The following is a 20,046-nucleotide window of genomic DNA, read 5'->3' as shown; positions in this document are numbered from 1 at the left end:
CTCTTTAAGTAGATTTTTAAAAACATATAATGTTTTCCTCTACTGAGACCAGCTCAGCCATAGAGACCCCCACCCAGAGGCACTGAAGGCATTAAGAAGCAGACACCCAGACAGAATAGTAAAGTGGGACTACTTGGGGGCCAACAGTCTTCCGAGCAGAGAGTTTCAGGGGCCTGACAGCATTCTGGGCTGAGAGCCTCCAGCAGACTCTGACCTACATATTTATTCTCTCTGAACAATGATTATTATTAACAAACAGGTGTTCTGTTTTCTCATAGAACCAAGACAAACTAGGTAGGCAGCTGGTGCCTACTTACCACTGATCAAGGACAAACTAGAAAGTATTCTCCACGAGGGAGCCACAGGGAGCAGGGTCACATATCCTGTGCTTAAAGAATTGTTTTAACTGGTGTATGATATACATATACTGTTTTGCTACTTTAGAATGCCCTAAGCAGTTTTCCACTTAGCAGGGGGTGGCTAGGTTTTTTTTGCCATCATTCTTCTTAGCAAACAATATAATTTTATCATACACTCAGCATTTCTCAGCATTCCTCTTTCTTATAGTGAAGTATAATATTATCTGATAAACATAGAAAGAATGAAATGAGATTATGTTGTATTCCAATATAGAATAAATGCCTGTTCTATGCTAAGTTGTACCCAATGAAGAAATATCGGGTTCTTTTAGTGGTTGCCTTGCCTTATCCACCACAACTGACAGAATCTCTCTCAATGCTTAGGTATGAAAAAATAAGCAAATTATTTTAGTCTTTGTATAAGCAGAGTTTAAAGAGACATGATAAGGAAGATGGAGTTTGGATCATTGATAATTTATGATGGAGTACATGCTAAGGACACATGTACTCCATGTACATGTACTCATGTACATGACTGGAGGATGATGATGTTAACTCTGTGCTTCAGCAGTGTACTTTACAGAGGGGATGTTTTGAGTCATTATAGGTAAAAACCTGTGTGGACCAAAACATAAATTTTAAAAAATCTTGATCCTGATATTCCAAAACCTGTGCCTGGCTACACACTAAAGCTCATTTCCACCACTGCTACCCTACCTTCATCTATGTGTCATTCAAAGTTCAACTTAGATAGCACCTCCTTCCCAGAAAGTCTTCTGTGACTCTTCAAGTCTGAATTAAGTTCCATCCTTTGTGTTCAAAAGTAGCCCCAGATTACACCAATTATAGCACTTATCACACCATAGTCAAATTACCTGCTAATCTTTCTTCTTCACTAGAACATCAGATCCTTGAGGACAGAGGCTCTATCTTATTCACCTTAGCATGTTGGGTGTCTGACACAGGTGCTCAACAAAATTTTTTGGAAGAGAGGAAAAGTCAGAAGGAAGGGCCCCAGTTCCTTGGTTTTCAATGTTCATACTCCCCAGTCTCGTAAAAGGAACATTAACATTTATGAGTCCCTTCTAAGACCAGATGATAAGCCCAAGTACTTAACTTTATTTTTATATTCCTGAGAACTCTCATTGTTTTCTAGGCTAAAGGCAATAGTTACAAACTCCATTCCAGCTATAGTGCCCAGTGCTCACTGTTTGGTTGGTGTATGAATATTGGGAGTTTACTACATTCCTTGTCCCAGAACCCAGCTTTAGAGTATTTAAAAACAAAATTGTTAGTTACTGGATTTTATGGAAAATATATGTAGTAAAGAGTATTAGGTTTGGGGAGAAGATAAGCAAATTAAATAAAACAAAAATACCCTTGTGCCCAATAAACTTATAAGAAAAAAATGGAGTAAATAAACTTGAAAAAGCAAAGGGAAAATCGTTACTGAAGTTTATAGTGTTCAAGAAACAACATAAAAAATATTTTTTTCTTAGTAGAGATGTTTTCATTTTTCATTATTAATTTTTATTTAGATTTGCCAATTTCTTCATGGTCATTCTTCAGTGGCTGTGTGTAATGTTTTGGGAGCTGCCAAAATACACACAACTGCTTCTTACATTAGAATTAGGATCTCCCATTTCCTTTACTGTAGATTAAATTTTCATCTTTGTTCACAAACAACTGGGATAATACTTGGTGTTTACTTGCCCTTAAGAAGAGACTTCTTCTTCCTAATTGAAATAGATTGAATACTTACCAAGATGGATAATATTAACTCAATATGATAAAGTAAGTACATTTATAAGACACATTTATATAGAGAGAGACTGCTATGAATTGAATGTTTGTTCCCCCTCAAAATTCATATGTTCAAGTAATAATCCCCAATTTGAGAGTGATGGTATTTGGAGGTAGAGCCTTTGAAGGTAATTTGTGTTAGTTGAGGTCATGAGGTGGGTCTTCATGATGGGATTAGTGCTCTATAAGAAGAGACAGAGAGAGCTTTTCCTCCTCTTTGCCATGGGAGGACACAGTAAGAAGGCAGCCAGCTGCAAGCCCAGGAAGACAGCACTCACCCAGAACCCTACCATGCTGGCACCGCAGCCTTCAGAACTATGAGAAAATAAATTACTGTTTTTTTCACCCAGTCTATGGTATTTGGTTATGGCAGCCTGAGCAGACTGAGACACATACCCAACTTACATGATGTGACAATACGTAAGTAAAGTTTCTTTAAAAGCAGCCACACACTGTGTGCATGCAGATGTATGTGTAACTGTTCAGAGCAATAGCTATAATCAAGAGCTGCCTTAGGACTGCAGTTATCTGTCGGTTTCTCTGCCAATTGTCAGGTGTTTCACGTGCCTATTTATTTGAAATTTTTTTTGAGTCCTGCCATGTTTTTACAACTGCTCTAGGAAAGTATAAGTACAATGGCAGTCACTGCTACTTTATTGCAAGAGTCTCAGCAATCTTAATTTTGTGAACAATAATCTGATTTTTACTGCTTACCTTGAAATTATTTTTTTCCTGAGACATAAGCAAATATGTGGGACAGAATAAAGATGATTTCTAAGTTTAAAGTTCTAAACCACCATATGATTCTTTGAATCATCCATGACAAGCTATGAAATGATCTACATGATTACCATTTATTTTATCATTCTAGAACCTCTGAGATTCTGACTCATTCATGGTTTGGCAATATTGATGAATATTTAAAAAATTTTTTTTCTTGTAGTAGAAATAAAAATATGTTCATCAGAGAGATTCTAAATAAAGAAATTGGGAATCAAATTCACATTTGCTTTGCTTTTAATTCATGCCATGATTCCCATGAGGTGTTATTGTAAGGAAACCTGAAGCTAGGGCATTTAACTTTTTAACTTGCCTTTAATATCTTTATCTGTTTAGTGAAGTCTTTATTTAAACATTTGAATATGTATTTTTATCTTATTTGATTACTTTAAATTTAAGTAGAATACTTTTGCAACCCAAATATGAACTTTTATCCTTTGAGTCTTGTCACCCTAATAGTGCTTGCTGTCATTAAAAAGTTATGTATTCCATATTTCTTAGGATACTAGTATGTCCAACTGACAGCTTGTGCTGACACATTCATCACAGTCAAGTAAAAGAAAATATGGTTGAATCTTTATTTTTTGTGACATGCTTTAAAATATATTGAAGGATTATCTTGTTTTATGTGTTCTAAAGGAGTGTATAGAACTAAAATATGCCAATGAAAATTTTCCGTGCTTACTGAAAATCACTTGAAGAGGGGAGAGGTTGATACCTATTACTAGGCTTAGATAACACAACAGCAACATTCCCCAGATCATTAGAAAAAAAATTAGTTAAAGGAAGTCTTTGAAATGTGGTATAAAGCTAACAAAGATTTTGTACAAATATTTAAGCATTGGTTTATTTGACTAGAAAAGTTTATATTTCTATTAATTTTTTTTTTTTTGAGACAGAGTTTGGCTCTGTTGCCCAGGCTGGAGTGCAGTAGTGCAATCTTGGCTCACTGCAGCCTCCACCTCCTGGATTCCAGAGATTCTTCTGCCTCAACCTCCTAGTAGCTGAAACTACAGGTGCACACCACCACACCTAGCTAATTTTTGTATTTTTTTGGTAGAGATGGGGTTTTGCTATGTTGCCCAGGCTGGTCTCAAACTCCTGAGCTCAGGTAACTTGCCTGCCTCAGCCTTCCAAAGTACTGGAATTACAGGTGTGAGCCACCATTCCTGGCCCATTTCTATTAAATTTAACAGGGAGAAAAAGTATGTAAACACACCATGGGTAGGAAAGAAAAACACATAGTGACCATCTGCACTATTGTGTCCCTCACCCTTTCAAACCACAGTATGTGCTTTTCCAATTTGACTCATGTCTTTTGCCTACTCAAAAGCCTCAAGATTTCTCTTACTAAGGGCTTTGTCTTCAAATCTCCCTCTTCTCTCTACTCACTCTTGAAACCCCTTTAGAATGTATAGATATTATTTATACGGTATGTATGTATGTACTGTATGTTTGTATAATGTGTAGCAACATTTTTTTCTCTCTAATAAATTGCTTGTTTAGGGCATCTAGAAAAAGTCACTCATTCACAACCATTTACTGCATGTCTACAAGTCCCTGGCATTGTGCCAAGGAGACAGTTTATTGTGATGAATTAGAAATTGCTCAGTAGAAATTGCTTCCTCTTGTATAATTAACTATCACTTAACAGAGGATTGTGCTCATAGTGAACAGTCAATTCACTTCATAAAAGCTGCCTAAACATATGAGATTGAGGCTTTGATAGACCTTTATGAGGTAAAGGAATATAAAATTTCAGGAGCCTATGAAAAGAGGCATCTGTAGATCCACCATGCTTTGTCCTCTTACATGTCCCTTTCTTTATTCTAGTCCCAATGTCACATGGCTCTGGGGCCTCATCTTCAGTGCTAGAGTTTCAAGGATTATGTGTACTTGGAGGGGACATCAGATTTTCTGGCAAGACAGGTCTTCAGTCTTGGCGCTGTCCCAGGTCAGCATTTTTCAAGAGTAAAGTCAACTTGGAAAAAGTGTCTATGTTGGTCCCTCATCTGAAAAATTTTTATCTTATTCTACAGTAATATTCTTAACAAATCTCCATATAATTAAAAAGGATGAAGAGGAAACAGGAAAATTTTAAGAGGAAAATTCTTAGCTTTTCTCAGTGACCAAAACTTTATGTCTCTGTGGTAAAATAGGCAAGCCTAATAAATACAAAAAAAAAGTAGCAAAATATTATGGTACAAAACATTCCCTCCAGCCCAGAAAAGGTATTTTTAAATTAGTTAGTTGCTCTATAAATTTTAATCAATGATGGTGGCCCCTGAAACTCTATCAACAGCTTGCGAACCCATTCAACAACACAGATCTGTTTTTTCTTCCACCTTCTAGATTTTTGTGTTCAGAATTAAGTCTTACATCCCTTCGGGGTTGGAGAGACATACTTTGGAATATTCTGGTTCCTTTACTTTTATAGATACTTTGAGGGTGCTAAAGATGAATTGGAGTGCTGTTTAGCAATCTGTAAAGTTTCGACATCTTTGCAAAGCTCAGTAGGAATCTTGAAAAAACAATTTTTACAGATTTGCTTTCAATTCAGGTTTTCTTACCTTCCTTTTTATGTTCTGATACTTGAAATTTTTGAAAGATACAAATCACATAAATGATACCTTTTTTCATGGAATTCTAGCATCAGAAGGATTTAGCATATTTCAAAGACATTTTACATTAATTCTCTTAATGTATCCACATATGAAATACACTACACGTGTCATTGTTGTGCCCTTTTTGCAAATCAGAAGACTGAAGACTAGAATCCAGTCTTCTCACTTATTCTGGTAGAGAGTCCTACCACTGAAAAGAAAAAAAATAAAATCCAAATATCAAAAAAGCAAAAGCTGGTCTCCACCATACTATATCCTGAACTTAAATGTGTGCACTTCTCTCAGGTTATTCATGTGCGAAATATTTTTTTTAAGTACCCAGTAAATCCTGTGGCTTCTAAATTCAAGTTGAAAATTCTCCTTTGCGGTGTATTTGATACAGGAGTTAGATGCGTCTTGTCAGCCTATACTTGTTTTATCTTATTATGAATACAGTTTTTAGAGCCAACCAAAGAACTGAGTAGTATTAGAGAAAATATACCTGATTTTTTTTCACAGGCTGATGATTTACAAATAATTAGCAACACACAGAAAGAAATTTTCTAACAATTAAGAACACATGTCTGGGCCCACTTAATGTCTGTGTTCCCCAGGTAGACCCAAACTGAGGAACCCATAAATATCTGCATTTCCCAAAATGAGCGAAAGTTGTTAGATGCTAAAATGATTACAAATGACTGTTATCACATGCGCATTTTTGAAGCACTTAACCTTTCTAAGGAAGTGGTAGCATTTATTTATTTAGTCAGTCACTCATTCAACAACTATTTCCTACCTCCTCCAAAAAGCCATTTGGAGAGTTCTTTCAGACCTCAGAAAAATAACTCTACTTTGTTGTTCTAAAGTAAACTTCTAACCATCCTATCTGGCCTTGCCTCTGCTTCATGCTGTCCAGGGAAGCAGAACCCAGAATAAAAGGGAGAACAAGATAAGGTGATTCACTTGATAGTATAAGGAAAAAAACAACAGAGTAGGGGTTAGAAGACCCAGGTCTACAGTCATAGTCTTTGATCACAAGAAAGTCACTTTGTGCCTCTTTTCCTCATTTTCATGATGTAATACCTTCCTATTTTTACATTATAGAGATTTGAGTTTATTATGTTTATGAGGAATTGAGGGTATATGACTGAAAATTTAGAAAAATTTTGAAGTTTAATGAGAGGCTGTGAAAAAATCATAAGTATATAACATATCACCATACTATTTCTAATAACTTAAAATAACTATAAATATCAAATGAGATGATGTTTATGAAAGAATACTTAAAACAGCAAAGCTCTATTCTTACAATATTGATATTTTAATTACTATTTCTATCCCTTTGATCTCTTCTTCCTAATTACTTCAAATAAACCAAGTTTTATGTTTGTCACTTGGGCTGGCTGTGTACATTACAGCAATCCTAATTAACGTAGATGCTAAAGATATACATACTGTTTAAGAACTTAAGAGTTTAAGAACTTAACACTCCAGTTTAAAATAGTTATTCCTGGTACTTAGCAGGTGCTCACTTTATGTTATCTGAATGAGATAATGCTAGAGCATACCTAAAGATCACAGTAACTTGACTGCCTGGAAACCATACAGAGGTGCTACAGCTGAATTCGGAGCAGATATCAGAAGAGAATATATTAAGTGGAGGCTGGGAATAAGCAAAACCAATTTGAGTGGATTCTATTTTTCCCTGTTTACTTTCAGTAACATTTAGGCTTTAAAGGCTACATGCCATTTTAAACCTGAGAGCTGTGTACCTATGATACATTGTCATAGAGTACTAAGACATAATGTTTTTTGCTATATTTTTAAAATACTGTTTACATCCAAATATAGAACCTTAATTCCCACATTATTCATTAATCAAATTGCAACTAGGTTAGAATGGCCATTTAAAACACATTTTAAACTAAGTCATAATAATCAATATATCAAATTATCCTTTGTGCATTGATAATGGATATTTATTCCCAAAAAATCCCTTGAACTTTGACTGTTATACATCTCCCTTTTCCCTACCACTCTTCCCCCCCCACACACACACCTGTTTTCCTGCATTTAAATTGCCAATCTCATGAAAAGAACCCCCTTAACCTGTGCTCTGAGCATGGCATCTAACTGTAAGTTCGTTGCCTTCTGAAAAAAGATTAGTAGTTTTATATTCTATCCAAAAGTATTTTGTAGACTTTAAGGGTATGTACATATGCATAAAAAATATTTTGGGCCGGGCAGGGTGGCTCACACCTGTAATCCCAGCACTTTGGGAGGCCGAGGCGGGTGGATCACGAGGTCAAAAGATCGAGACCATCCTGGTCAACATGGTGAAACCCCGTCTCTACTAAAAAAAAAAAAATACAAAAAATTAGCTGGGCATGCTGGTGCATGCCTGTAATCCCAGCTACTCGGGAGGCTAAGGCAGGAGAATTGTCTAAACCCAGGAGGTGGAGGTTGCTGTGAGCCGAGATCGCGCCATTGCACTCCAGCCTGGGTAACAAGAGTAAAACTCCGTCTCAAAAAAAAAAAAAAAAAAAAAAAAAATTCTCAATGCAAATATCCACCTAAATAAAAAAATTTTAAATTACACAGGCTAAGACATTCATAGCTCTACAGCTGTTAGAACAGCAGAGAAATCTACCAGTCTTTAGACTTCTGAGGTGGTGGGGGGAGTAAAACTGATACATCTTACATCAGTTCCCTCAGAAGAACTATCTAGGAAGACAGCCTGTAGCACAGAGCTCATCACTCCTGTGCAATCAGACCCTCCATTGTCTTCAGAGATTGCTGCTGCCTTACAGGCCTGGCCCCTTTAATGGATGAGTAGCTTCTGAAGAACCACTGTGACACCCAGATGCAGAGTTCTTTGAAACTACACATCTGGGGAAACTTCATTTTATTGCAGTGCAAGGGTAATGTCAGAATTTCGTGGAGTAGGTCATCACAGGAAATTGTCAGCAATTCATAGACTCCCTTTTACGTTTGCTTCAGCCTCTAGGGTAATCACAAAAGATTATAGTCTCCATTTCAGCTCTCATATCACTTAAATATCCTCTGCTGAGAGCGTGATTGATTTCCAGGGGCCAGCTTTTAACCTCAGCTTTGGGAGGGCCAGTGGAACTGTAGTGGTTTGATAACCGTCACCAACTGATATTGTGATATTGTTCTATTGTGAGGCAGCAATCTGCTGATTCTTGATTAATTATACAAAATCCTTTTAATAAAGTGGCATATCAACTTTTCATATTGTCAGGTATAGGTATTTGTCTGATTTTAGTTAGTATTACAGGTTGCAGGGAGGCAGAAGGGTGAATAAAAATGTCAGATGAGTCTCATGAAGACTTTGAAGGGCCAAACATCCTGATAGACTGAACTTCAGGAAAGAAAGCAGAATAATTCAGAAACATTTCTGAAAATCTTTATAAGGAGTGCATAGATTGTAAATACAAATGATTTTTGCGTCTTAACAGCCTTTTTCTGAATGTTACTGAGAGACTTGACATCTTTCATGACAACTTGTTATGTGGTTCATGTAGGTTTTTCTTCGTTGTTTGATTAGGAATTCTTGGTGCCATATCCATGGCCAACATATAAGCAAACTGGATGTGTTTTTAACTGGATGTGATTTCATTCACTGTGTTTGTTTTTCTCTTACATGTGTGTTACTCTATTCAGAACATACAGAGGCAGAGAGGGCTTGGTGTATATTTGAAATAAATTTGGTAAATGCGATAGTTTTGCCTGGCAGTAACTATGTTTCTTACAAATTCAGAAGAAAAGACAGTTCAATTTAAACTACTTTTGTTTGAACCAGAGTCTCCTTGCAATCACGTGAGAATAATGGTAAATCAAATGGACAAATGTTGAATGTCAAGCTGTACCATTAACAGAGCCTTATTCAATAAAGCAATTATCACTGCAGAAAGCAGAGTGAAGCACTCTATTAAAGCTCTTTATTTTACTTTACAACTATTGTATATTTGGTATACCACAAATGCAGAGACAAATTTGAACCAGAAATGTTTTCCACTAAGAAGAGCTAATATGTGTACACATGCCTATTTATAGAGAAGGCCAACAGCAAGATGAACAGATGACATAAAATATTTTGATGTCAACTTTCCACAAAACCGCTCAGGGGCCATTTTCCTAGTTAAAGCCCTAAAATGTTAATGGTGACAAGGCAAGCCTGTGAGGAAGAGGACCAGTAGAATCAATTCTGATATAGCTGCGACATCCTTGGGTGGGAATCAGGGAAGGGGAAACAGCTAAAATATAGGATACCCAGTTAAAGAGAATATTTATTTATTTACATATAAATATATATATATATATTTTTTTGAGGTGGAGTCTCACTCTGTCACCCAGGCTGGAGTGCAGTGGCGTGATCTTGGCTCACTGCACTTGAACCTCCCAGGTTCAAGTGATTCTCCTGCCTCAGCCTCCCAAGTAGCTGGGATTACAGACACCCACCAACACTCCCAGCCGATTTTTATATTTTCAGTAGATGTGGGGTTTTGCCATGTTGGCCAGGCTGATCTCAAACTCCTGACCTCAGGTGATCCACCCACCTTGGTCTCCCAAAGGGCTGGGATTAAAGGTGTGAGCCACTGTGACCAGCCTAAAGTGGAGTTTTAGATAAACTGCAAACAAATAATTTTTAATGTCAGTATGTGCCATGCAATGTTTGGCACATACTTTTAAAACTTATTTTTTGTTTACCCTTTAACTAGACAGCTTATATTTTTATTTGCTAAATCTAATAACCATAGAAGGAGATCTAGATTCAGGTGTTACCTGAGGAGGCTCAAACAAATCACTAAAATTCTCCAAATCTTTCTTTATTTTCAAGCAAGAACACTAAAGTCAGGCTAGTAGTTCTGGGGCCTGACCTCTCTGCTTCAGTATTCAGCATTTTATTCTATTGAGTTTCCAGTTAGGAATTTTGTTTGGGTGGGTGAGGAGGTTCTGGGGCTCATACAAAAACAATTTTTTTTAAGTTTGAAAGTGTAGATTATCCCTTACATTTCACCACTGCGTAATGGGCATGTGGCATGGGAAATTAAGAGCCCAAAATACTTAGAACATTGCACATTTGTTACTTTGTCTAGAGCTTTGCTAGTCCTCAATTGTCATGTTTCTTCTTAGTGAAAGGGCAAGAAATGTGTTGTCCCCCGTCTGGGGGGGAAATGCTTCATTTCCACTTAGCTTTGCAAAATGAAGAAATATGTTCAAACAGAAATATATTCAAAGTTTCAGGTTTCTCTTTTGCACTTCTTCCTGTCTGGTGGAGTTTTCTTTTGATCTTATACGTTTTTAATTTGTGTCATGGACCTCAGCATCAGACTGTATCTGATTAGTCACTCAACAGCCTTTCAAACTTAGCTTTGACAGAATGGTTTTGAAAGGATGTCAGTTAATGCATGTGGCTGTTCAGGAGATGTATTGATTTTTAAATCAAGAAAGTTTATTACTTCTCTAGTCTCTTAGAGAGCCCTTGTAATGTATTTTTGAGGCCGTTTACCGGAAAACAAGCAATTGTATCCTTACTTAGATTTGGAGATTTAGCACCACTGTTTTTTTTAAAACTGCATCTGTAAGTATCAGCAACTATTCTTCAGTTACTTGTATATCTTTTTTTCTCTCCTAAAAACGAATCCTATTTTATAAAAAGATATCTTCAGATTTATTTTTGGCACTGAATTTTATGTTATGGAAATTTAATCTTGAGGACAATTTGGGGATTGTTTTCAAGTCACTATTTAAAACAGAAGTCCGAAAATGGATTACTGTGTGTTAGCTCACGTATTTGGCCCGTCCTTGCAAACTTCAGGATGGAGCTCTCTTCCAGTGTGCTGTGGAATAATCATTTCTCATGACCTATCTTCAAATGAATCTCTATTTTATTTCGTAGTTTACACATCTACTGAAAAGTTATTCTTTAGTCTGTCTCCAGAAATGATATATGTCTCATTTTATTTTACCCCAAGGAGATACAATAACACATAAGGAAACACCCAGCCATTTTATTTAGATTCCCTTGGTGAATCTACTTTCTGTTCCTATCACTCAGAATAGTATACTACAAACAGTTTTGTTGGTATTTGTCTTTGGGTGATAGAGTTTATTGTCAGCTACATAAGTCTTGAGCTATTCGTTGTTGCTGTTTAAATATGAATATATCCCATTGAGAAGTATAAAGTATAATAAGTACTTTGAGGACAGTAACTTCTCCACATACAAAACATACTGGTAATACTTATTTTATTTCTTCTTCTGGGATACTAAAATTCACAAGAGGTAAATTCTTATTAATTCCCTAAAAGATTCTGGGTAGTTTTTCATTTTGCTTAAAACATCTGTAATTTTTCTCATATTTTTTCAAAAGGCCATCCACTAATATCATATGAACTGTTAGGCATGATTTTTGGAAGATGTTACAGATCGTTAAAATATTCTTTATACTTTGACCAAAAATTATTTTAGTTATAGGAACATCAAATCTTGAAAATAAAATGAAAACCCTATCAGAAACTTTCTTTGCATCCTGTTGGAAAAATACCTGTATTCCCTAATGATTTCCAGTCACATCTAAGTATTTGCTTATTCAAGAATGGAAAGAAACAAAGAAAAGCACAGAGTTTCCTTAGAAAATATAATTCAGCTTGTTAACTTAATGCTTTTTCCCTACATTGAAAACAGCAGTTGTAATTGGGGTTGAGGATGCTTTGAGCTTCTTTAATAAATCACATTAACCAACCAGACCTTTCAGTATCCATTTAAAAACCTGAATATGAATACATATGCAAGAGAATTTCAGTTATTTAGTTTACTTATTTAAAACTCAAATAGGAACATCAACGCCAAAAATATTGCTGGGTATTGTGTGTTAGTGACTATGAGGTAAAAGTAAACATTTAATTAAGTCCCATACCCATTTCAGAAATAAATTGAAAGTCTTATTTGTTAAACTGAACTTTTTGAAAAGCTCTTTCATGTGGCTTCTTAAATTACCCAGCAGCGTAACTACAGCTTTGCTGCATCACTCTTGATCCCAGCATGGAAAATCACCAAGCATGTGGAGCTAGCCAGGAAAATGGAACATTTTACATTTGGACTGACCATATTTGTTACATACAAGGATCTACTGTGAGAGTTAGACATTCAGCTTCAGTCAGGTACCCAGCTCGAACCTTATGGCATCTCCTATTAACAAAATAACTATGGTCTGAAAAATAACTTAAGAATTATTTTTTCTACACAGAGTTTAAAATTATTGTCAAAAGCATTACTAGGTTTCCACTAAAGAGAGAGGAATGGTGAAATCACCCATTCATTTGCTTTTAGCTTTATTACTTTTACCATTTGGTAACTCTTTAGGGTTCAAAAAGTGTTAAAGATGAAAAATATCATATTGTTGTAATACCCTCAGAAACAACTGTTAGAGCTTAGACAACGTATGTTTTTTTTTTTTAAGACAGAAGTAACTCATGATCATTTTGCTATTCACTCACCAAGTTCCAGACCAACCACACTGTACAGAAACCTATTAGAAAGGTCTCCAGAGGAGAGGAGTCTAGTACTTAGCATTCATCCTTAGAGAACTTTCAAATTGTACATTACTTTAGTTTCCCTTTGTTCTTGGGATTATGATAATGGTGGTGGCTCTGAGATCAGTTGTTGTCTGCTAGTTGGTAGTTGAAAAAAATTCTCTGCAGATATCTCAGAGACGGTGTTGGAAGCTGAGGAGCATGCCTTTTAGTCTTCAGGTTTTACCAATTATATGAGTTTGTATTCTGTATCTTCTCTAAATCATAGAAGAGATTTTTTTTTTTTGCATATTTGGTATGGCTTTACATGTAAAAGTATCTGAATTACAGTGGGTATCAAGACAACAAAAATGTGTTTTTAGGAATTCTTCATGGTAAAGTGTTTCTTTTCTTCTATTTTATTTTTTTTCATGCTACTGACAACCCTCTGAAAATACCTTATTTATCACTTTAGAGATTTGGGTCTGGGACTCCCCAGCTAAAATGTTGGATTTTTGAAAGCCTATTCTACACTATATGTCCAACTCCTAAAACTATGTATGATAGGTACTTAATAAACTTTTACCATATAAATAAAAATTATAGAAAGATATGGTAAATATGTAAACAAATTGGAAATCATACATTTATAAAAGTGTAATATGTTGAAAAGGAACAAAAATTCCTAAGGACAGAACTGAATATTTAAAGTTGATATGAAACCCTTACCTCTAAAACAGTTGCACCTTTTACTACCAGAGTCATCTAGAAAAAGGACATTATTTTGTTAAAGAAACCCCAAAATAGAATGAAGATGAAATTTCTCCAGAATAAAAGACCAGAAAATACAGAGTTTAGAGTTTAATCTTCTTTTCTTTCTTTCTTTTCTGTTTTTTGTTTTGTTTTGTTTTGTTTTTGTTTTTTGAGACAGAGTCTCCCTCTATTGCCCAGGCTGGAGTGCAGTGGCACAATCTTGGCTTACTGCAACCTCTGCCTCATGGGATCAAGTAATTCTCCTGCCTCAGCCTCTCAAGTAGCTGGGATTACAAATGTCTGCCATCTCACCCAGCGAATTATTGTATTTTTAGTAGACATGGGTTTCACCATATTGGCCAGGCTGGTCTTGAACTTCTGGCCACATGATCCACCCGCCTCGGCCTCCAAAAGTGCTGGGATTACAGGCGTGAGCCACCATACCCGGCCAGTCTTCTTTTCAAAACAGATCTTCAAGAAACATCACAGGATTTTTTTTTCTTGGCTTTAGTCATCCTTTCTGTTAATGAAATATACAACTCTTGTTTGGTAATTCCCAGAGTTTCTTAGAGGAGCCCTGACAATATGGAATTGGAGTGAAATATATCAAGCTTTAATTCATATTTTAGAAAACAGAGGGAAAAAATAAAATGCTATTCTGTACTTTACTCTGCTACGCTACTTTATCTCTGGGCTGACTCCCTTATGTTTTCTATAAGGAATATATACTGTCATTAAGGAGGCTCTACAAAAGTGGGAGAAACTGAAATCCTGGGGTTTCACCTAATTTTGGCGACTATTAAATGTTGCCAGTAGTCAACTAGCCTCAAAATACTTAAAAGCCTGCAACATTTTAATAAAATAGCAGTAGTAGCAGCAATAATAATAAAGCTTCCCTGGATCTGGGAATTAGATATAATGTAATCTGTTAGTTTCTGAAGTATGTGTTGTGTTGTTATTGCCTTTATAACAGCTCCGAATGAATGGTTAACTTTCTCCTTGGGTAATTATATCCCAGTGAAAGAGGGGCCCAGTTAATGTTGTTGCTTGCAAGCCACAACCAATATATGGTTTCAGGAAAGAACTGGGGATTCTTGAGGAAACCACCTTCCCAAACACTTGACCCTTGGTTTAATAAACAGTTTGTGGAGAGAGTGACATGCCATTCGTCTTCCTTTCAGCAGCACTGATCACATTAGGTGGACCTTTGTCAGGGTGCTCTAGGTAGGAGAAGCAGTGTCAGCAAGGCAAGCCTCGGCTCTTACATACTCCGATGCAAACATGCAGATCCCATGGTGGCAGGCACTCCCTGTGTAATGTTCCATGCGGTGTGTTTTTAATGAAGCTTCTGAAGTGAAATTCAAAATAGTACAAAGTTCTATGGTTCCAGTCTGGGCAATATGGTGAAACCCCATCTCTACAAAAAATTAGCCAAGCATGGTGGCACATACCTGGAATCCCAGCTACCCAGAAGGCTGAGGTGAAAGAATCACTTGAGCCTGAGAGGCAGAGGTTGCAGTGACCCAGATTGAGTCACTGCACTCCATCCTGAGTGACAGAGAGTGACGCTGTGTCAAAGAAAAAAGTTATATGGTTAAAGGGGTGTTGCCAAGAAAATACAATCCTTTGTATTTCTTGATTTTTAAGATAAAAAAAATTGTCTTTGTTATAGCTGTGCCTGTTTTCTTTCTATTCAACTTTTCAAGGATTTTTGAAAAGCAAAACATCAACATAAAGACATATGGTCAGTCTTTAAATATAAAAGACAAAACCGATTTTAAAGTAACTTTAAAGAAATATTGCTCTTCAGTGACACAGCTATCACCTAAACATGTTTTTTCATGAATGTTTGAAGTTCTATTGAGACCCTGTTGTCACATCTTTTTCCCATGTCTGATATTGAAAAAGGAAGTGATTAAAAAATAGCTATTCTTTTTGTACTGCAGTAATTCCATAATATCACAGTTTAAAAGTTGATACTTAGCCAAACTTCCAGGAGGCCCAAAGTCAGAAGGATTTAGTAGCTGAGTTCTGCTTAGCAGCAAATCGAGGGCAGGTGCTTTGCAGCAAATGGAGGACAGGTGCAAATGATGACTGCCACTTGCAAACACATAATCTCTAAATATTCCCAGGACTTCTTTTTTTTTTTTTTTTTTTTTTCCCTGTGTGCAAACCCAATTGTTATCATGGAGAAAGAGGACAGGACAGCCCAAATTTTTATTTTTATTTTTATTTTTTTTTGAGACGGAGTTTCGCTCTTTTCACCCAGGCTGGAGTGCAATGGCGCGATCTCGGCTCACCGCAACCTCCGCCTCCTGGGTTCAGGCAATTCTCCTGCCTCAGCCTCCCGAGTAGCTGGGATTACAGGCACGCACCACCATGCCCAGCTAATTTTTTGTATTTTTAGTAGAGACAGGGTCTCACCATATTGACCAAGATGGTCTCAATCTCTTGACCTCGTGATCCACCCGCCTCGGCCTTCCTAAGTGCTGGGATTACAGGCTTGAGCCACCGCGCCCAGCCCCAAATTTTTATTTATGGCTTTCCTGAAGTTGCACAAGAAGAAATGGGCCTACCCTAAGAATATCAGAAATGAGTCAGAAAGAGAAAACCTAGACTTCTTTCTCAAGGATAATTTTCCTTAAGCACCTTAGGTTTGTGTAGACAGCTACCTTCCAGGATGCAGAAGTTTCAGGAAAGCTTGTGTATTCTTCTCCATCACGTACCCTTTAGCAGTGCAGTGCAATACACTCAGGGCTCCTGCAGTGTTCCTTTAGCAGGGAACAATGTGGAGAGAGACTCCTACCTGTGTTTGAATGCTGACCTACGAACTTGAGGGTGATTCATTATCGAACCTCTCAAAGCCTTGGATTCCTCATTAGTAAAAGGAGGATAATAATCATGTCTGCCTCGTGTGATGATGGAAACTACAGGAGGTAGTTCCTTAGTATAGTTCCTAGCAAATCTCAGTAAATCAAAGCTGCTATTATAATGATGTTTATTATTGTTATTACACAGCTAGAAAAAAGAAAAAGAAAAAAGTCCTGGGAGAATAACACACGGATGTCATTGTCAAAGGGAAAAAAATATCAAAGTAGGGGTGGCGGCAGGGGGGACAGACATTTTTGTGCCTCTCATGCCTCATTGTTTTGCTTAATGGCAACTTATTTTCCCAACCTCCAATTGCATAGAGTGTGTACTAACTTTTTCACTTTTTAACTTTTAAAATTATGACCTTTTTGTGTTTACTCATTTCCCTATCCAGTCTGAGACAGCATCTAAAACATATTGGAACTGTAGAAATATTTGCCCAATGGCTGACTTGAAATTTTAAAAGTAAAAATCCTGGTTTCTATTTCTGTTTATTAGAACTACCAGGGCCTGCTATACTGTATAAGTAATAAATGCTTAACAAATGCTTTTTAGGACATTGGTTAAAATAGATCACTCAGTGTAAGGTGAGATTTTCTCATCTTTACAAATAGTATGGGCTGGGCAAGTTGGCTCACATCTGTAATATCAGCACTCTGGGAGGCTAAGGCAGGAGGATTACATGAGGCCAGAAGTTCAAGACCAGCCTGGGCAACATAGCAAGACTCTGTCTCTCTACCATAAATAAATAAAGGTTTTTAAAAATTTAGCTAGGCAGCCGGGCACAGTGGCTCACGCCTGTAATCCCAGCACTTTGGTGGCCTGAGGTGGGCAGATCATGAGGTCAAGAGATTGAGACCATCCTGACCAACATGGTGAAACCCCATCTCTACTAAAAGTACAACAATTAGCTCAGCATGGTGGCATGCACCTGTGGTCCCAGCTACTCAGGAGGCTGAGGCGGAAGAATCACTTGAACCCAGGAGGCAGAGGTTGCAGTGAGCCGAGATTGCGCCACTGCACTCCAGCCTGGCGACAGAGCAAGACTCCATCTCAAAAAAAAAAATTACCTGGGCACGGTGGCATATGCCTGTACTCCTAGCTACTCAGGAGGCTGAATTGGGAGGATCCTAAGTTTAAGGCTTCAGTCACTCCACTGCCTTCCACAGAGACTCTGTGAGAATAAAATAAATAGTATGGATAAAAGAAAGTCCTGTACAATTCTTCAGTGGTCTTTTTGTTTTGTAATGAGGGTGATGCCCAAGTTCCCACCCCAGTGCTATCTGATGGCTAGTTAAATCCTTTTAAGACTCTTACAAGAATAGACTCGAATGTCATGACTCTTGAAAAGTACTGGGATAGTTGAACAAGTTTATAATTCCATTTTCTCTGCCTAAAGTCCCACAGAGCAAAATTTTCTAGAGTCTAAATATAATCTAGTATTGGTCAAGTCACTTGAGCACACAGCCCCCATCTTAGATGGATCCTACCTTTAGTGAAGTGCTGCAGTGTGTTTATTTTCCCTATGTCTAGGTTTCACTTGCAACTGCATATTTTTACATGACTCTTTATACTGTGCAGATGTAAATTATTTTTTGGTATACCAAGAGAAAGTAATGCTCTTTAAAAAAAAAACTCACATAGATTTGTAGTCCCTGCAATCTCAAATACACCAAAAAAAGAGTTTGTTCTTATTTTGATATTGAAAATATGATAGATGGTCTGATAAGGCCAACTTCATTAGTGCATTTTATAAGTACTACAATATAATTGTTAATTTGTCCCTACATAGCCTCCAATTACCTCCTCAATTCCTGGTAACAGCCGCAACCTCATCTTTCATTTTTATTACCTACCAGTTAATTGCACTAATAGGTCTTGCTTTTCATTTCTGCATCATTTTCACTAGAAAAAGTGGCAAGTGTTAACTTTTGCTGCTTTTTATTTAGTAAGTGTTTCAGACTTTTACTCAGAGAAAAGCAAGGAAAATGGGCTTTTCAATTTTTCATGGAATTGTGCTTCCTAGTCTCATTCCAGATGACTGCTTCTAACTTTTACTTTTTTAGAAAAGAAGAGGCTTATTTGGGACCAATAAATTTTGCCAGGTAAGGAATATTGGTAGCTAGATCTGTTTGGTAGGGTATTTTTTTTCTTTAAAAAAAGCTTCTTTAGTATTATTTCCTAATGAATTATAATTTTCTCAAACCATAGACAGCTTTTTTTGCACAATTTGAACTAACATGAACTAATTTAGTGTGACTACTTAATAAGACATTTGTTAATTTAAAAGCTATATTGCAAACATTTAAGAAATATTTTTGAAAGTACTTCTTCATTTTTAACAATGTCTATGAAATGTCACCTGAATCTTTAACAATATGAATTTGTTATGCAATTGCAATAGCTCCAATAATTTTTGAGTAATCTACACATGAAATCATTATGATATAAAACAGTTTTGACTATACTAAACTGAGTTATTTGCATTGATCACATTGTAAGATTTATGATAATGGTTTTATTCATCCTGAATGTTTTATTCATCCTGAAACTTCGTGATTAAATAAAAGAATTATCATCGATTTAGTTACATGCGTCTCATTATGACTACAGAGAACTGGCATTACACTAGCAGAGGAAAAAAATGTAAGTTACCATAAATTAATGTCATAGCTATTTTATCTAGCTTTTAGAGCATTGTACTAATGCTAAGAACAAAAATTGAGAATTGTACCACTTTATACTTGTTACTTAAAAAGTATCTGAAAGCCTTCTTCGTTGCTGTCACATTTGGATCACATTGAAATGACTCAAGTATTTGTAGTTATTGCATCAGAGGGCAAATACTCAAAACATTAGTTTGGTAGTGTCTGTTTCAAAATCAGATACATTGTCAAATGGGGCATTCTTTTTTATTCCATTTAAAGTCTCTTTTCAACTAAATCACGTGCCCCAGAGTGACATTAAATATGAAAATATAACTACAGAATTTTGTGATAAACAGCAGAAGAAAAGAGATTTAGACTAGAAGAAGAAGTGAATCTTTTCCAGAAACCTATAAGGAAATAGAGAATTAAGAGAAAAATAAAGAAAATCTGTTCCGAGTGAGAAAGATGGGGGTGCAATCTTGATGAAATTAGTGATAAGTTATCCAAAGGATGAAAGGCAGCAAGAGTTTATGACAAGTAGCAAATAAGGGGTAGAAAGGCTGTGCTTATTTAGTTGATTTTATGAGAAAAATTAGGATTACATATGGAAGCTGGAGGAGCTGATTCTGGGGAGTTTCATGAACTCTACAGAGTTTTAGAGAACAGATGGATGGAAACTTTCCTACCTTTT

The 20,046-nt window shown here is 36.5% G+C and overlaps 1 protein-coding gene across 17 annotated transcripts in view; it reads left to right on the top strand.

The window, feature by feature from the left end:
• ZNF385B (zinc finger protein 385B) overlaps positions 1-20,046 on the top strand; it is a 400,251-nt gene that overhangs the window by 300,414 nt on the left and 79,791 nt on the right. For 9 of the 17 annotated variants that reach the window (XM_035304434.3, XM_008998610.4, XM_054257485.2 and 6 more), the window contains one exon: positions 18,774-18,812. The exons of the other annotated variants lie outside the window; for them this stretch is intronic. In XM_035304434.3, the coding sequence (XP_035160325.1) occupies positions 18,774-18,812 (39 nt within the window). The remainder of the gene's footprint in view (positions 1-18,773; positions 18,813-20,046) is intronic. 17 annotated transcript variants of the gene reach the window in all.

Source organism: Callithrix jacchus, chromosome 6 (genome assembly GCF_049354715.1).
Source record: "Callithrix jacchus isolate 240 chromosome 6, calJac240_pri, whole genome shotgun sequence".
Lineage (NCBI taxonomy): Eukaryota > Metazoa > Chordata > Mammalia > Primates > Cebidae > Callithrix > Callithrix jacchus.
This window is presented reverse-complemented; position numbering and strand designations above follow the sequence as displayed.